The sequence below is a fragment of the Malurus melanocephalus genome, unplaced genomic scaffold, assembly GCF_030028575.1.
Source record: "Malurus melanocephalus ecotype Western Australia unplaced genomic scaffold, MMel_1.1 scaffold_137, whole genome shotgun sequence".
Classification (NCBI taxonomy): Eukaryota; Metazoa; Chordata; class Aves; order Passeriformes; family Maluridae; genus Malurus; species Malurus melanocephalus.
Window position 1 is genome coordinate 1,020,029 of NW_026623369.1, and position 19,846 is coordinate 1,039,874.

Here is a 19,846-nt window from a genome sequence, read left to right on the forward strand (position 1 = left end):
ATTTTAGTGTGGAACATCTTAGTACTGTGTGTTACATTAAGTTCACAATCTTTCAGATACTGAATAGCTTCTTCAAACTTTGAAAGTTGTTTGTGATAGGAAGTTGCTGCTGTTTCTTTAAACTGGTAATTGATTGTAACTGGTAGCTGATGGTAAAAAACCTCTAGACATTTGGAAGAGATGTAGTACTTCAATTAAGAAAAGAGATACAGTATGTAAAAAGGAAACAATTTTTTAGGAAGATTATTAAGTTCAGAGTTTATTAGTTCAAATTTTAGMTGTATATATTTTCTAGGTTTCAGATAATTTTAGAAGAAATTGCAATGTCGATCACACTTCTTCCAAAAAATGTAGTAATTATATGGAGGTGAAGTGCCCTAAATTCCTGGACAGCTTTGCATTAGTCTCAGTTTCCTCTGGGTTGTTTCTGGATCACTTTTCCCAATGCACACTAGAGGGCAACCTGCTCCTTCCCAGGGGAGGCTGCCGCTCCAGTGCTGGCTGGTGGTGATGCRCGGTGGAGTACAAAATTAATAGCAAACTCTTGTACAAATTATTGCCCTGCTTGGGTTTAATGTGGATTGTTTACTATGGATATCGCTTTGGAAGCTTTGTAATCGGTAGTTGTTTTGATTTTAGTGTGGTAAGTAGGAGTTTCCTTTCTTGGTTTGAGTCTGGTCATAACCCAGTCAGATGAAATAATCAAGTTCTAACATGTCCCAGTTCTAGTAGTGACACAGTCTGAAGCAATGCATATCAGCATTTGTCACTCTGAATTCCTTTTTCTGGAATTCAGAAGAGAAAGACCCTCTGTGCCTGATAGCACAACATCGTAGTACTGAGGAAAAATAAATGCATGTTTATGCTGTGACTCTAGAATGTGTCATATCTGTCTGTTAGACTCCAGAGCATGAGTGTAATTTTTCTAAATCAAGTATTTACAGATTGTTAGTCTAAGAGATTTCTATTCCTGTTTTAGGATAGGTATGTAAAAGAGGAAAACACTGACGCATATTTTTAGTAAGTTCTTTTTTACTACATAGGTGGATACATTATTTCATATAATGAAGTAATAATCTGATAATAAATATTACCAACTCATCAGTTTAAATCAGCAAACCRAACACTTCATTTATCTTATTTTTCCCCAGTACATGCCCTTTTTTTTGTCATCATTATTTTTCCTTCTGAAGACATCTTGACTTAAGAGATCGAAATATGCTTCAGTGAAACTGGCTCACTAAACCTGTCCAACATTTTGTTGTCTTAGTTTTTCAGTGCTTTCATTCTTGGCAGCGATTGTAATTTTTGTGTATTTGGAGGTGGTGTTTATTTTCAGTTAATGAAACAACACCAAGTTTGTTACTAGTTCTATAAGGATGGACTTGAAGTGTTTTCTCAAAAGGTACTGCTGATACCTCATGTAATTAGCTTTTTTTCATGAGAAAGGGTATATGATTGTTTTTYATTTGAAGTGTTGAAATTCTTCCCTGCTTTCCTGTTCCTAACAGAAGTGTTTTTAAACAAATTTGCCAGATATGCAGAGATCATTAAGTGGAAGTCTGCTTTTGCACTGCATCCAGAACAGTAGCATATGGGTGCTTTGAATCTGTTCTCTACCTTGCCAGTTTCTGTGGTGATTTTGTCAGTTTATACACCACATTCAGTGTGCCTGCAGTAAATGGCACTTTCATGAGAGAATTCCAGCAAAATCCAAATTGTCAGTGAAGTGCTGTTGGTTGGATAGTACGTGTCCAGCTAAAGTACATTTTACCTTTAGAGGCAGATTTGGGGTTTTGGGTCACTGAAACATAAGTTCATAATTTTGTTGGAATATTGAAGATCCTTTGGTACTTTTTCAGCAGTAGGGGAATGATGGGACAGGAAGGTAATTCTCTAAGCTRCCTGGAGTCTAAATAAGATGAGGCTGCAAACCACAAATCACAGTGTAATTTCAAAACTTGATAAAACTCATTCTGTTAATAATGACTGCTTTACAGRTTTAGAGCATCTCGCCCTGAAGATGATGATGTTTCTGAGTCTTCTGTATAAGAGTATACATTGCCTCTCATTCCTATACAGGAAGACAGTTAAGTGTTTGGATAAATCAATAAAATACCTTTGGAATACCTAAACTTTCTTGATGTTTTGGCAGGGTGGAGGGAGATTCAAGAGTTCAAAGCAGCCAGATTTTTTTGTGCTATTAACTGCTGATTCCATTATACTAATGTTTTTGTCTGTAGAAAATTGTAACTTAGCCGTAAAACATGTACATTTTAGTATATCGGATACTTATCTGCATAATTCTCTCCTCCTAAGGATTCCTATTTTAAATCAAGACATCAGCAAATGTGTTTTTGTTGGRTTTTTTACCTGATCAAAAACTGTGTCATTTTCATAGACTACCTTTTCCATGCTCTAATTGAATGTGGACTCCTTGTGTTACTCCAGGAAGTGGCAAAGAGAACGTTTGAAGAACAAAGAACATCAAGCAGCTGAGGAACTTTCTGAAGAAAGCGATGTTGAATTTGAAGAGGGTTTCAAAGTACCAGGATTTCTCTTCAAAAAGCTTTTTAAGTATGTATTTTGTACTTTATTTTAATATTATGCTGGTGTATGCTGTTAATAATATTAGTAGTAATAGTTATGGTGAGTTCCAGAGGCCGTTTGCTGTAGCTTTTATTTCAGTGAATGATGCCTCAACTTTTACTTCAATTGTTTCAGTAGAATTCTTCCTTTAAAAAAGTTTTCAGGATCAATCTACAATACAATTAACTTATTGTAAACACAAAATGCAGTTACATGAAAATACAGATGATAACTGTGTGATGTGAATATTGTAAATGTGTATTAGCTACACTATGAATTAAGAAGCTCTCCTTGTCTATTCTTATAAATGCTTTCTTTTATTGATACATGCTTGCTCYTAATGCAATTGTGGAGTGGTAGAATAACTTCACTTTGAAGCATGAGGTGTTGGTAGCATGTGATAAAAGAAAACAAAYATGGTGTTTCTCTGATTGGGTAGAGTTAAATTTTGTGCCAGTAAAAAATAGGGACAATTTTTTCTTTAAGTAACTACTCAAAGTCTATTCAAAGTAACTACTTATAATTTATAAAGTAATATTGAACATTTTGCCAGGTAAGATTTTAAAATATAGAGAGTGAATTCTTAATTCATCGGATAGATGGAAAGCACTCTACAACTCATTCCTTAATTATTTCATGCTTAATTACAGGTTTGGGCATAACTGTGTTCTGTTTCAAGTTTTTAAGACATAGTGTCCAGTGATGCTTTCATGTTCATCTCAAAAAAAACTATTTACAAAAGACAGCCCAAACAAGCTAGCAGCTGACCAGTTATTTCATCCATAATCTCTCCCTTAAATTTCAGGGATAATGGACTGGAATTCGGTTTTGTTGCCAGTGTTTTCACAGCAGGAAAAACATCTCTTTCAAAAGCAAACTCTCTTAAAATCTTTGTSTAGTAGAAAGCCCTGGTTTATAATGGGCATGTGTGGTATCCCTTCCAAGAGAACCACTTAGTCTTGACCTCAAAGAAATTATTACTGTTGTCCTGTAGTCTTCAAAAGGAAAGTACTAGCTCTGAAATGGGCTTGAATTAATGACTTGGTTGCTGGAACCAAGAGCCAATATGTGGTCTCCAGTTGTTTATGTGAAGGTACTGCACAAGTATTCATCTTGAGGACGGATGTGTGGTCTGAGCAACCCRAAGGGAAATGAAATAGAGTAGTCACTAAAAATTAATCTTGAAGATGGAAGCCTCACTAATGAAGGGTATCCCTGCAAGCATGAGTCAGTTGGCAAAACTTCTTAAGTGGTTAGAAAGATCAATTGAGTTGAATGATTTGTCTGACTTGTAACTTAAATGCCGAGATCTCCAATGTAGGAAAGCCCATAGTCAATAGGCATTAAACTGTTGAGTTCTGAGCAAGTTTASTACAAAACATGGAAGTACATTGACCCAAGGACATGTATAGCATGTATTTTAAGTGGTCTTCCTGCATAGTTAAATTCCAAAGAAGTTASCTCATGCTAGAAATAGGAGACCCTCAGGTTTGTTCTTTGGTCAGCCTGTTAAAGTGGACAGTGCTTCTTCCCTGCGCTTTTGTCTGCTTTGATGAACATTGAGCAGGAGTAGCATTGATGCTGCTGTGGAACAAAACTAAGCAGACCTGCAAACATTGTCTTATTCTGTCTGCACTAAGCCTCAGAGAATGCTGACTGTATAAAAAAGAAAACAGGCCTCATCATTATTTCTTTTTAGTGTGTGATTTCCGTGATAAATCTGAAACGCAATTTTGCCTCTGCAACGATGCAGCTGAACTTGTAGCTACTGTGATGAATTGTGAGGGATGCATCACAGCATGATTGCTCTTGTGAAATATAGTCCAATATAACTATTTTGGAATACCAGCAGCACTTTTATTTTACTTCCAGATTATTTTTGGAATTAAAAAAGAAAAAACATAAAAATTGGTGGAATAAAAGAGTAAGGTTGAAAAGAATTTATCTTTCCATATAACCACAAAAAATGGAAGGGTGTGTGTTCCTTTAACTTTTGCATAGTTACAATTATTGCATATTTATATGATTATACAAAAAAAAGYACCTGCATCTTTTAGATTTTTAGATAACTGTGGAGCAGAATTTTTCAAAAGCTTAATTATCTACTGTGAAACTTTCTCAGGARAAGGAAGGAGAGGGAGAAATATGCTTATAAGTTCATCTAATTTTGAAACTTTGTATGCAATCCTAAAAGAAATAATACCAATGTATATCAAGAATTTATTGAATGGTTGTCTTCTGAAGAGACATGCTGAACATTAGCCTGAGGGAGCAGCTTCTGACTGGAATTAGGGTTACCTTCAATTCTGTAATGTTTGTCWGAAAACATTTTGTCTTCATAAAATGTAGTAATGGTAGCATCTTAATCCAATTATAGCTGATACTGCAAGCCATTTTATAGTTGTTTTATAGATTGCTGCATTTTAAGGTGAATTAATTTCTAATAAAAGGGTTTCTTAAGGGCTTCATCACGTAATGCTTTTGAGACACAAGTAGATAGTGTGATGTCTGAACCATTAGATGTGTTCTTTGATCATCTTTTTTTAACTACTCAAGCCATTCGTTTGTCTCCATTTAGCATTCTCTAAATCCATACCAAACTCATCATAAATTGATTTTTARTAGTACTTTCTAGACACCAGTGTCATTAGCTGTCAGTAGTCCTAAATATTATTTGTTCAAGGACAGAAACAGGATTTTGAAACGCACACAAGAAATCACCTAAAATGAACCTCTATTTTAAAATAAGTGTTTTGTTCTTTGCTACATTCTGCACTCCAAAAATGTCTACCATCAAGAAAATTAACCTTTTTCTTCCTGTAAATTACAAGACACTGAGGTGCTGAAACACGTTTGGATTTCTTTTTTAATGTGGTTTAGAGATACGGTTTATCACTTATTTCATTTGTTTTCAATTTAACCCACACATATGGTGTGTTATTCCTACTGGCCTCACTATTTCATGCCGTTATAAAAWGGTGTGTCCTAAAGTGATTCTCCATCCAGCATCCTATCTTCACCTTTTTAGCTTGCAATCATACATCTTGCTTTCTAGTCCATTTCTTTTAAGTGGAATGTGGTTTGCATTGTTGCTTGTATGATTTCCAGTGAAGGACTGGGTGTAGGAACTGCCCTGATGCTCCCACATAATGTTTTGCTGTATCCCATTCACTATAATAGTTTCTATTGCTTTGCCTTAGATATTTTCTTCATTGAAAGATACTAAATGTTATTAAATAAATTCATGTAAAAAAAAAAAGGATGGTTTGGCAGGTGTGATATGTTTTTGTAGTGGAGTATGAAGTCTGTACGCCTTACAAGCCAACCCTTTCCTTCAGTCCTAATATTATTTACTAGACCTTTACTTGCATGTTGTCTTTTTTGAAAAGATAATGCTTCATAAGAATAACTTTCCAAGTTGCTTTTAGCACTTAAAATATATATGAAATAAAATACCCTCTAATTACCATGACTATCAGTTTAATTAGAAATGTTTTAGTGTTGCATAAAGAACAAAAGTCACATGTAATGTCTGAGTGCATCAAAAATGTATGACCTAGTAAATACAGCACTCATGTAAAACACACATCCAGCATGTTACTGTAACTGGTATAAGAACCTTGCCAAATGATTAATTAATGAGTACTTTCTGTTATGATCTGTATTATCAAACATTTGCCATCTTCTTTTTCCTTGTTTTAGGTACCAGCAGACAGGTGTTAGGTGGCTTTGGGAATTGCACTGCCAGCAGGCAGGAGGAATTCTGGGAGATGAGATGGGATTGGGCAAGACCATTCAGATAATTGCCTTCTTGGCAGGTCTGAGCTACAGCAATATGAGGACTCGTGGTTCAAATTACAGGCAAGTGCTTCTCTGCAGACTGTCAGTCTGTGGAGCTCAATTAATATTTCATCAGATGTATTACTGGTGGAGGAGGGTCCTGTGAATTATTAATGACATTTCAATTACAATATTCCTTTAATTCTTTTAGTGGGGGACATCAAAGGAAAAATTTTACGAGACAATGGAGCTGTAGGGCAGGAAAAATTAAACATGTAACACTTTTAATGAATTCCAGGCATTGATGCTTCATTTTGCAGATGAGCCGCACTAGATATTTTGGGTCAATACAGTGTCTAAGGTTACCTTCCACAAATGGATTGTTTACAAACTCAATTACATTAATATCAATAGTTTACACAATATGGAATTTTAAATTAGATGTAATACCTTTAGTTCCATTTATTAAATTTTACATTAAAATATTTGTTCTGGCAAGCCACCAGGTAAATGTTTTACAGGAAGTAGCAAGCTGATTTGTGATGAAAGTTAGAGTTTCTGATGGGCAGGGAATTACCCATGCCAAAAATTAGTGGTAAGAGTAAAACCAGTAATTTATACAGAGGCATTTCCACCTGCTTTTGGTCTTCCATTGTTGTTGCTTTTCAAAACGTATGCTCATGCGACTGGTCTGTCTTTACAAGATATTTTATGTTTTTTTATTACTGAACAATGTTTGAAATTTCTTCTTCGTAGGTGAAATTTCTGGTAAGATACTTTTTTGTGTCCTCAGATTTGCAAATGCATGCAATAACACTTCACGYTTCTATTTCTGTAGAAAATAGAAGTGATGTAAATAGCTACATGAAATTTAGCAACTATCTCTAGTAAACAAAAAACCCMAAAAACCAAAATCTACTGTACTAAATAAAAATAATTACCTTTGTATAGAGGTATGTTTAAGTTATGTTCAGCTTATACATGAATTTATTAAAGAATGCTTTAAAGAGAAAATACTCCTGTCTTCTTTCCAGTTGCCTCCTASTGTAGTCTTAAAAAAACTCCACAAGTGCTTCATCACACAAGCCAGTTGATCTACTTTAATATGGCTGCCTGGTTAAGGAAGCTACTGTACAAATTATTTTATATTCCCTACCCCATTTGTGAGACCACTGAGTTGATGGAAATCCTTCAGAGGCATCTCTTGACACTGTTAAATAGTGTGTAACTACAGTAAAACTGAAAAGGCAAAAATTGATTTGCCCATCTAGGCTTTGSTGTTCTTTCTGCGTGTAAGATAATTTGTTGACATTCTTGTTTTGGCTGGTGCATGTCATTGAGTGCATCATGATGGCAAGTCTGTGGGAGGAAACAAGGTTTGATACATTGTTGAAGCTTGCTCTGATTTTGCTTGTGGGCTGTAAGACAGACACTSTAAACAACTTGATCTTTGCCATCTCTACTGAGAAGGCAGTGATACTGGTAAMCAGTAACACTGATTAACTTCTTTCTCCTTGAAGGATGTGTAGTCTGATARGTAGGAGAATTCCTGGACAGCCTGGCTGCAAAGCCAGCACTAAGAGTGGACAAAGTTGTGTTGTCAGCACTTAGTGTCTTCCAGCCTAGCTTGGGTCTCGTTACCTTGGTGTGTAACAAAAACCTTTCACTACAGACTTGCCTTCATTTGTTTGAGACATCAGATGAGAAACTRACAGAAATTTTAGACGCTGATTATTTCCCATCTGTCCTCTTTAAGACACTGAGACATAAACATAAACAACTCCATCTCTACTTTCAGTGGCAGAGATTAATTTCCATGGTGCTTAAGTAAATAAAAATCCATTGCCCCAGAAAATGTCTTATTGCTCTTGCTGCCCCGTTCTCGTATTTTCACTGGGGTTTGGTTATCCTTTCAGCTTGAAAACATGATTTGCCAGTCCTTGGCAACATTTGGCTATAGTGAAACATGTTTTCCTCTGCTAATTTTTTGAGTATTTAAAGATTATAAATATTTATATTTATATTTATATTATAAATATAATCTTTAAATCTACCTTTTTCATTGTAGTAACTTGCAGGAATAGATCTTATGTACAATTCTAATTGCATCCAATTAAATACCAACAGATAAAGGATACTTGTGAATTTGGRCTTTATAAACCAGAAACAACAGAAGAAGAAAGGGATTTGGATATATTGGTCATATATGATACTGACCATGAGCTATTAGTACATTGCAGCTGTGACAAAGGGACAGAACAGGCTATGACAATGTATTTGGAGTAGGATTAGGGCAGTATCATTATCTTGGTAGTAGTAAGACTTTGGTTTCAAATGTTTTTAATGTCACCTTCGTTCAAGGAAAACAAATACAAATTGGAAGGGCAGCAGAGCAAATCTTGCAGTGTTGCAGTGATTAAGAGAATGAAGGATGCCTCCTAAGTGTAGCAAGCAAGAGTACATGATTTGTTTAGTTTTGTGAAACAGCTCAGRCTGGAAGAAGTTAGATGACTCTTTTATATAAATAAATAAAAGCTCTCAAGAGAATAATAAAATGTTGGCTAGTGGAAAGTGGTTTGAGCCAGACTAGACACAGAAGAGTTTTCACACAGCTGAGTGGAGGGAGAGTGGATTTTCTGAAAATTGATCCAGGGAGGTGCAAACTCTTTCTATTATCTAAGGGAAAAAAAATCTGGATAAACCTTGCACATGAGCTTGTGTGTTACAGACCAGGGGAATCTACAGAGGTATTCGGTTACTACCCATGAGGTGTGAGAAACTAGTGTGTTCTGGGAAAGATGGCTTTTTTGCTGTAGGTATTTGCAAAAGCAGTAGCAGTGGTTATTTGGATTCGTAGCATAGTTGAAGCTATTTTTTGTATCTCCAAGTTCTTACTTCCCTTTGGATTKCTGGGATTTTTTWARTTTTTTAGTTTTTAGACCCTGTAAGGTTGTRTTATAGTATTTGTTCATAATAAGCAACATCCAAGTTGTGATTCTGYATATGTATAAGCTTTTAGTAAAGAATATTATCTCCTCATGTCAGCAGTTTCTGAATGCATTAAGGGGTTTTTTTTTGGTTTTTTTTTTTAAGCACGGTGTTGCTGGTGTCCTTTATTGCTATCAACATGTGATCTTGAATGTATACGGGGATCTTTTGAATTGTTTATTTTTTACCACTTGAATAGTACGTAGGCACAGATATGATAACACGTATCACAGATGTGGTAACTGAAGCTGTTGCCTTTGTTTGCAAAGTCATTTTGTTCCTTTTTTAAAGAGCAAATATATTTGAAAAATAACTGCTAGTAACCACTACTTAATATATGTCATATATGATTGTTTTTGGCAGTAATATTTTTTGTTTGGCTGGTGCGGAAGGGATTTTTTGCTTCTTATCCTCAAGAGCAGCTTGGAACTTAATAGACTGAAGACTTTGTTTCAAACTTCTTTACTAATTCTCAGAAACAGTAATAAAATTACAAATAAGAAACTTAGTTTGAGACAAGCTCAGATCTCAGCTTCATGGATGATGTAATCTCAAGCTTTAGAGTCCTTGCCTTGTCTGTTAACTGTGGTGATGAGAGTATGGTGTATTACCAACATGAAGCAGAACACCTGTGTGTAAGTCCACTTGTGAGRCTCTAGCTACACATTCTGTGTAATAGAAGTAATAAAATAATTGCTTGGTAATGATTTCTTTTTGCTTATACAAACAGCAGTTACTARCACCTGATTTGTAACATTGCAGGAGGAAGTTCCCTTATGCCTTATTGTTCGGAGCTTTTCCATTTCTGTTTATCTTGATAGTAGCATCCATTAACTGTTCAGTGGGTAGATTCTTTTAGCCTTCGTCTTTTAAAAAAACAGACTTCCAGGAAAACAAATTGCCAATTAATTTCCATAGCTCTCATATTCCACTTAAGCTGTAAAATGTGTCCTTTTAATATGTGTATATTTTAATGAGCCACTTAATGTAGGTTATTATTTTCACATTAAGGGTTTTTTTCCTTGAATACTCTATTTTAGGTACCAGGGGTTGGGTCCAACAGTGATTGTTTGTCCAGCTACTGTGTTGCATCAATGGGTAAAAGAATTCCACACTTGGTGGCCTCCATTCAGAGTCGCTGTGCTACATGAAACTGGTTCTTATACCAAGAGTAAGGTAATGATTGACATCCATTTTGTAATTCCTGAGACTTCTTTTTCTTTTCTTGTCACTAGCAAAAAAAAAAAAAAAAGTCCCCTGTTGCTTAATGCTTCTGTGTAGGAAAGAGCTTGTGCCCTTTCTCTGACTGTCTTAAAGGAACAAAAAGTTCATTGTCTTGTGTAGATTTGGTAGTAAATTGGACTAAAAGGGGGATGACAAGGAATACATGTAAATTATGATGAAGACTTTTGTTGCCTGAACRAATTAAACATAGTAACAAGCTGCTTGCTTGACCTTTCTTTCTGCTGTAGTCTATGCTGAGAGTTTATGACTAGACTGCTTGTACAGCAGATAAATGCTTGTAGCACTTGTGAATTCTCTTCTTGCATTTCTGTGCATCATTGTGTTATTGATTATTGTTATTTAATGTGCTTTGCATTCATGGATGATTTCTCTTCAGTTGGTTGCTGTCAGTTGATATCACTTAGKCTCATTTTCTTTAATGACAGAGTTACTTGGTTGGTTTTCATTGTTTCAAGCAGTGCTCTTCCTGCCTTTCAGTTTTCTTTGTCAGTCTCTTTATATGCAAGTTCTTAGTCTATTTCTGAAGTTGGAAAGCCTGACTTGTCTGAAATTTCAAACTTTGGTACCTTGCYGAAACAAAATAAGGAAAGCTTAAGATTTTTGTTTTCCCTTAGCCTTATATTTCAGATGCTTAAATGGATTTTCAGGATTCAGCAGAGCATTTTTAAATTTCTCTTTAAATATTTATTGAATTTCTTGTAATAACATTAAGATTATATGGTGCTTAATTGCTCTTGATTAAACGTATTCTGAAGTAATTGATGCAGTTACAGTACATGGCAAAAAAGGAGTAGCACACTCTAATGTGCTAATAGCTTCCTGTTGTTCAATTAACTTGGTGTGTTTTCAAGCCCTGAAAGTCTGTTGACCTCAAAAACGTGGTCACATGTCTTCCTAAATTAAATCAKGGGTGCTTATTTTGGGCTATTTGTTAATTAATGAACTTGACAGACTGACTCAAATTTTTCCTTCTGCAGGAATAGTCARATTTTCAGGATTTCGCCTTCCCATTGGCATCCTTCAAATGCATATTCAGTAACTTAAAARTATAAATACTTTTGGGCAGAGTTAGAGAACTGAACTTACTGCCTCATCTTCTAAGAGCTGCAAGCGTATGCTTTAAACAAGTGTCACTGCTGATAAGGTCTTAACCTCATACACCTTTTTTTTCCTAGATGCCCCTTAATCAGAGAAGAGCAAGCTAAAGTAAGGAAAAAGCCCAACTTTCTGGTTCTAGTTCCCCTTATACCTGCAATAAAAATTTGCTACTGATAAATTAGCACAAGTAACACTTGTACACTGAAAATATATCACATAAAATAGAGGACAAGAGATTTACTCCAGGTGATTTCTAAGAAACAAAGATGAATCGTAAAACAACTGAATGAGAATTTTGGAGAAAAAGGGTTAAGCAATGACAGATGTTCCATAAGGCAAGACAGTACTCTTGTATTTCATAGCAGAAAACAGACAACAGCTGAAGTTTCATTTGATAAAATTTAAGTTGATGTTTTAGGTATGATGGATGTACGTAATTTATACCATAACATTGTCAGAAATCCTGAAATCTTAGCAAATAGTAAATCTTTCAACATTGGTGAACTTATGTGCATTTACAAATAGGCATTTTCTGGTGCACCTTCTCAGATACACAAGCACTAATGCAAGAACCAGTCTCCCAGTTCTTCAGAGTTGCCCACAGAAGTATTTCACTTCACAGTGAAGAGTGGGGAAGACATCTGTTCTGATTGTTATATCATAAATTGATTCTAGTCTGCACTTCCCACATCTGTTCAGTTAGTGACACTTTTTTAGTGTTACAAATGGACTTTGAACAATGTGGTAAGTGAAACTGATTTTTTACCTTTTTACCCGTTCATTTTGATTTTCTTTGCAAGCAGTTATAGGATTTTCGCAATAATAGTATAAAATAACAGCCTGAATTATGAGCACCAGATTGGCTACAAATCTTGTCAGCCTGTGTTAGCTCAGTCATTGAGACATCTCACTGCTATAATATTTGTGTCGTTTTTATCATAGGTGGACCTTCAAAAGAGAGACTACATTATTTGTTTTCTAAAATAACAACGGTAGAAACTTTTGACAGTAAAGGAGGGAAGTGTAAATTTCCAGTTTCACCCCTTGAAATATGACTGATAATTTAAAGRAAGGCCTTCAGCTCTCCACTAAGGAAAGCAGATTGCTATTTTAGATGGTGAAAGGAAGACACAGTAGTAAGTTGGAGGGACTTCCAAGACTTTTGAGCTTGTTGAAAGCAATTGGATGAAATGTAAATCTTGCTCCTTTTTTATTATTATTATTATTATTATTTGTGATTATAGAAGATCGTTCAGTTCATTTATGATGATAAATGTGCTGAAGCTGGAGAAATGGGTGCAACCAGCTTTAAGTGACAGTCTTCCCCTGTGAAGTTAGCTTTCAGTTTGAACAAGGTATAGCATTTGTGGCTAAATGTGTTCTGCGGTGTTGTCTTATGCTCTTAAGCTCTTACTACRGTTTACACTCAAATCAGATCCATAAACATTGAGTGCTCTGAGACCTCTAAGCATGAGAGAAAACAAAGTAAATCTAATGTAGTAGATCACAAATAGTGTTTTATTCATGGTATAGAACAGAAGCTGAGGAGAAAAACTTTGATATTATTGGAAAAAAAAAAACGAAGGGCTTGTTCTGTTGTTTCAAAGTTTCTGTTGGCACATGATGTTTTGTAAATCATAGAATGCAAGAGGCAACATGAACTTTGGTTATCTTGTTTAACATACCACATATGGAAGGAGCCTGTATTTTTTGAGTTCAAGGCTGAACTTCTAACTTCTTAATCTTTAGAACAGGTGTCACTGAGGTTAACAATTCCTCCTGATGTTCATCACATACCATTTGTAAATCCATAACTTTGCATTCCTTTATTCTGGTCAAATGCAGGATGCACAATGCAGTCCTAAAAAGTAATTGTTACTTCATGGTGCTTGCAGCTGCAAAACCATCTACTTGAAGATGGCTTTACACATGGAAAATTTTAGGCCTTCAAGCCTCACAGTAGACTAYATAATCTATATGTGAAGAAAATAAATTTCAGAGGTTACAGTTAGTGGCAYGACTGCATATGGAACCTGTATTTTAGCCAAAGGTTCTATTTCTGAGTTAAGGACCAAACTCAGATAAAACTAGTACCATGCTCCAAGAAGTAGCTTTCTTGTTAAATATGTACTAAGTGCTTTAGCKCTTTTTATTGCAACTTTTACATTATTAAACATTATAATGTGTTCTTTTGAAGCCTCTTCGTGGTGCCATTTAGATTTTTTTGTTGGGGCAGGGAAATAATAAAGAGGTTTTATATGTTGAATTTATGGATCCCTAGGCCTAGTGGTTGGTTATGAGGTAGTGATAAGCCTTCTGAAGAATGCACTTTTGAATCACAAATGATATATGGTTGTATAAGTGCTTAGATATGCTCTCTGACTTCACACTTGCCTCAAAGGTATCTGAATGCTTAGTGAATTTTGTAGTTATCACTCGTCTATTTCTTGAAGTTCAGTCTTACCATACACATTTCTGTCTAAGAAAAATACCATTTTTAATAAATAATAAATAAGAGTTCAGAATTCAGGTCCTCTTAAATATTTTTTCAGAAGACCACTTCATCCAAAAAAAGGTAAACCTTATTTCTGTAAGCATCAGTCAAAAAAATTGTCCTGTTTTTGTACCTTCGGRAACAACTTACAGCTACAGTGAGGTACCAACAGGAAAAAAGCATTTACTTGGAGGTATGTCCTTAAAATAAATCATAAACATTTTAGCCTTAAGAAATGGTGCACACCAAAAATAAAKCAGTCTTTGTAAATCTGATCTACTCCAGTGAAGACAAGGCAACACCATCAACTTACCACCCAGGATTGAGAGAAAACACTGTCCCTGAATTGTAAAGGCCTGAGCTACTGTGCTGAACAGAAATGCAAGTTCATAATTACTCAGTCTGCTCACATATTCCTCTATTCATTARCATCAGATAAAGGCCAAAGTGCAGAATTTCAAAATTAGGTAACTCTTGTGTAATTTTTTTGCATTAGTAGGATTTCTCTTGAGCAGGCTTCTTTTAATTTAGTGTAACAGTGAATGACCTGAAATATTTCACTGAAATGTATTTCCAGAGAAAAAATAAAATTAAGTTAGACATGCCTTAATCTAACAAATCAGGAACTGTGGATTGAAGAATACATTATAAAATAGCATAAATTATGAAATACCACACCCTCAAGAGTTTGTATCCAATATTAGATCTGTATCATGTTTTAAAATATTTAAWATTATTCTGAGAACTGCATCTAAAGCGAAGGCAACCTTGAAAAAGTACCCAATGCAGGAAAATGAGACTAAGTGTTGTAGTGTGAGTTGATAAAACTGTGTTGTTGTATTTCTTCCTTGTCAGCACAAATCCTTGTTTATTAAAAATTTAGCTTGAAGGAAACTTTAATTAATTACAGGTTCAGTAAATCCTGACTAGGATTCTGCTGTGGTGTGTTTACAGTGAATGGCCTTCATGTGCCTGTGTTTCACTTCTGTTCTCTCTGCTACCTGACAGCGTGATTTATGGCTGTTGTTTTCTCCTAGTCCACTGTTTGCCCTCTAGGAGGGATTGGTCTCTTGAGCCTCCATAATAACAGCAGCACTTTCACAAAACATCTTTTAATGACAAGAGTGTAGCATTCTGTAAGTCAGGCTAATTGCAGACATACCCTATTAATTGCAAAAATTAGGAGAGGTTACATATTTTACAAGCTTTTAATTTTAAATCACCCGAGATGATTTGTCTTAAGTGTTTGGGTAGAGATGTCTACAATATTCTATGACAGACCATTGCTGAGACTTGAGAGAAGTTGCAGACTGTGGATAATGTACTAAGTAAAATTAAGCTTTGGATGTCCATACATGCAGAGAAGTCCTGCTGTCTGTAATACAAATTATTCTAAAGATTACATATACTCTTGAGAATCATGATGTAAACATTAAATAATGTGTTGTGGTTTTATCAGGAGATGATAATCAGAAAGCAGAAATTTCTTGAGCAGAAGAGTCTGAATCCTGGGGTATGTGTAAGAAAGTAGTTTTRTAGTAAAAGAGCATGGATATTGACATCATCTGAGTTTTTGGCATGGCTTTTTCCCTTTGGTTTTTGAGCTGTTTTATCTTAAAGGGGTTCTAGTAATACGTAATAAGAGGTAATAAGGAGTTTGTCCCTCCTTTAGCAAATTTGATAGTGGTTCTACTTTCTGTTTTTTCCCACATCATTTTCTGTTTAAGTTTTCTCTATTTATATGTGGAGGATAAATGCAATAAAGATGAGTCCTGAACACTGTGCAAAGTGATACAGACTGTCCCTGCCCTACATAACTTGCAGCTATAAAGGCTACTAAAACTTGGGGAAATGTTAAACCTTACAAGAGAACCACAAAATTTGAAGACTTAGAGCAGCTATATTAATCTACTAATTAGAAAGATTAGACAGAATTTCAGATTAACCAAATAGATTTTTGTATTTTTTTCAATATTTCACTTGTTTATTTTCCCCTAACATTCTTCATCTTGCTTGCAGTACACAGAGCTGGGTTTGTGAAGTAAATATAGGAGAACTTGAAGAAACCAGTTACCTTAATTAAATCAAATATTTGTTTTTTTCAGACATTGCCTCTAAAAAATTTAAAATAAAAACCCACTGTTCCTTTCTGACCAGGCTTTTGGTCAAATTCTGATTTGCTATAACACAGTASTCAAGTGCTTCATTCTTTTACAGATGAGCTAAGAATCATATAATCAAAATCGTGCCTATACKTATTTTCTTTGCAGAGTAAATTATAGATCTCCTTTTATAAAACTTTTTATATGTACCTTGGATAGCAAATCTCTGTATGTGTACTTCAGTAGGTCTGAGAATTCTGTGTCACAATGTGCACCTTTTGCTTTTAGGTGAAACTAATTCATGAAATTGCTTCATGCCATGGAATTTTAGTTACCTCTTACTCGTACATTCGACTGATGCAGGACAACATCCACACGTATGATTGGCATTATGTCATTCTGGATGAGGGTCACAAAATCCGAAATCCAAATGCTGCAGTCACACTTGCATGCAAGCAGGTACTTTATAAAAAATAAATTTAAGTGCTCCTTTAAGGAGGGAGGTTTYGAAATCTAATAGCCTATCATAAAAATAAATGTTTGATCATTATTAAAGAATAAAAGTATAAATCACAATGGTCTGTATTTGACTATTTAACTTACTTAACATTTTTAATGAATTTACAAGGGTAAATTTATAGAAGTATGGTAGAGRGGAAAAAAGAGAAATCTTAAATTGCATAGGAATTTACCATGGGATAAATGTCAGATTGCTGGTGTGAATTTTCTGCTAACCGTTTATGGACAGTGTATTGTAGAAAGCTGKTTTTTTTATGAGTATGAGACCACATATTTTGACATGAGAATTTATTGATGGTGAAATTAAATGTCCTCTGAGCAGGAGGCAGGATACACCATGAACCATGAAAATAACTTTCTTTTGGTTTTGTGGTTTTTATTAATAGTTCCGCACACCCCATCGAATCATCTTGTCTGGCTCCCCTATGCAAAATAATCTAAAGGAGCTCTGGTCCCTCTTTGACTTTATATTCCCAGGAAAGTTGGGAACACTACCTGTCTTCATGGAGCAGTTTTCTGTCCCAATAACCATGGGAGGATATTGCAATGCCTCTCCTGTCCAGGTAAATGCATCCAAAATAGCACTTTGAAGGAAACTGTTCCAACTGTTATTGTTGTTTCTAAATTGATTTCTAAATGTGCTTAATGCTGTATGTTCTAGACACTAACCCAGAAAAGAGTTGTATGTGTGTGTGTGTGTGTGTTTTAGTCCTGGTTGTATAAAAAAATATTTAACTAAATTAGGCCATTTTCATTTATACAGGAGTACAGCTCATAAACAAGGTTTTCTTGTCAAAAGCCTTAAAGTTTTAGTCATTGGTAGTATTCTTTGATATGAAGTAAAGATAAATTGGAGTGGGGGGTGACTGATCCCATCTTTTGATGCGTTTAAATAGAACTTTCCTGTTTGTTATCAAGCTTTGGCAAATTACACAGTATGAGAAATCCTTAAATCCAAACTGAAAACRATTTTTATTTTTAAAAGCTACATTGGGTTTTGGAAGTCTGGAAGTAGATAAACTAATTTTGAAAGCAAAAAATTATTTGGGAGATTATTTTGAAAAAGTGCCCATTAATCTTTGTAGTTGTGGTTCTGATTTTTCGAATTAGATGGTAAATAAATTGTCTGCATTATAATCTGCASCTAAGTTTCGTATAAATGCTAATAAACTTGTATCCTTTTAACTACTCTTTGTAATGCTTTGCATGCATGCATTTCCAAAGTTTTATTTTCTTTTCAAGTTTAAGTACTTGTCTAAGTATTAGTAATTTACTAAGCGGCCATTCAATTGTTTTTTATATACCAATAATGTACTACATTGTTTGCCTGCTTTAAGACAAATTAAGGTATTTTTAGCCATTATGTACWGTTAATACCTATCTCACACATCCATTACCCTTTAGAGAACCATATGCTCCATTTAGGGCTGGAGTGACCTTTAGTTTCTGTGATCATGGGGATTTTCTTGTACCGATTTTTTTTTAAAGTCTCAAGTGAGCACTAATCTTCACTTACTGTCTGGTAGCTACCATTGCTGCAGGCTTCTTTTTTGATCTTCAGTATTTGTATGAGCACTTTTTCATGAGGATTTTGCTTTYGTACACATTTATACTCAATTCTTTCTTTGGTTTTAAATTAAGTATCCTGCTTCTGGTCTCTTCAAAAGACAAATCTGTGGTATCTGAGGAAGATTTATTCAATTTTATTTTTGCTGAAATGAATTTTATTGCAATTCGTGTGTTGAACATGGAACTGTAGATCCATGTAAAATAAGCCATCTAMTTTGATTAGAATTTTCCTACTGCTAATGATGTAATTTTGCTAGTTGCTAAAATTAACACCAAGAATCAAAATACAACTTAGGCCTTTTCTTCCTTTTTTCAGGTAAAAACTGCATACAAATGTGCCTGTGTGTTACGGGACACCATAAACCCCTACTTGCTGCGAAGAATGAAGGCTGATGTAAAAATGAGCCTTTCACTGCCWGACAAAAATGAACAGGTTTGCTTATTTTCACTACTAGATCTGAGTCCTCTCCCTCCCCAAACTGCAGTCTTTCGGAAATAATTCATGCTAGTAGCAGATAAAATGCTGGTTTAACTAAAGATAAGGTGCAGAGCTTTCAAGATTTATATTCTTTCACCAGTGTTCTGAGTATTAAATGATCACTGTCTTGCAGGGTCTATATGAATTCACTTATCTAAAAAGCAAATTATGGATGGAGTGTAGTCAGGGCTACTTAATACTGTCCCCTTAGGTCTCAAGTGCATTGAAATGAGTTGTCTATCTGTTTCCTTTTTTACAGCAGGAAACAATTTAGCATTGTTTCCTGTTGTAGAAAGATTAATTTGGCCAGTAAATAGTAGAGAAATACTTGGTGGTAGTTGTTAATATTGCAGGCTAGCTGGCCTGTATGTTCTAATAAATTTGCAAAATATTAGCCTTGTGGTGTCAAACTGGATTGCTTTACTACAAGGTGGTATGTTTCTTTAGGAAACATTTTCATTTAAAGTAGAGGAGGTTGAAAGTATTAGTTAACTGAAATTCCTACAAGCACTCACTTTTAGTAATTATTAGCTTCTTCAGTTTTCAGTGCTTCAGGCTTTCATATTCTGTCCTCAGTCCTTTCCTGTCTTCTCCCTCTAAAAGAGAAGTAGATGTGTCAGTCTCTGTAAGACAGTGCTGAAAAGTACATAATAAAGGATTAGGTTATACTGCRTATGTGGAGTCTAATGATCTTTTTGAACCAATTTTTTAATTTCTGTATGCTTTAAAGATTCTGAGTTACTTAATCGAATGAATGTGATCATAGGCAGTTTAGACAAATTTGATTTTTGCTCYTTTCAGTCACAGGGCACTGCATGAGATTGATCTAGAGCATAATGTTGGGTACCTTGCAGAATGCAAGGAAGTGATTTTGTTCCATTTTAGCCCATCAGAGCACCTGAGAAATCAATAYATTTCTTGTTCAAAGTCTGATGACAGGACAGATTGAGTTCCCATGGCATACTAAGAATTTGCAAGTTGTAA

General features: G+C 34.9%; 1 protein-coding gene across 3 annotated transcripts in view; it reads left to right on the plus strand.

Moving 5' to 3' along the window:
- The window catches only part of ERCC6 (ERCC excision repair 6, chromatin remodeling factor), a 44,939-nt gene that overhangs the window by 12,423 nt on the left and 12,670 nt on the right, over nucleotides 1–19,846 (plus strand). For all 3 annotated transcript variants that reach the window (XM_057370985.1, XM_057370984.1, XM_057370982.1), the window contains 6 exons: nucleotides 2,452–2,577; nucleotides 6,292–6,450; nucleotides 10,398–10,533; nucleotides 16,585–16,755; nucleotides 17,202–17,378; nucleotides 18,701–18,817. In XM_057370985.1, the coding sequence (XP_057226968.1) occupies nucleotides 2,452–2,577; nucleotides 6,292–6,450; nucleotides 10,398–10,533; nucleotides 16,585–16,755; nucleotides 17,202–17,378; nucleotides 18,701–18,817 (886 nt within the window). The remainder of the gene's footprint in view (nucleotides 1–2,451; nucleotides 2,578–6,291; nucleotides 6,451–10,397; nucleotides 10,534–16,584; nucleotides 16,756–17,201; nucleotides 17,379–18,700; nucleotides 18,818–19,846) is intronic.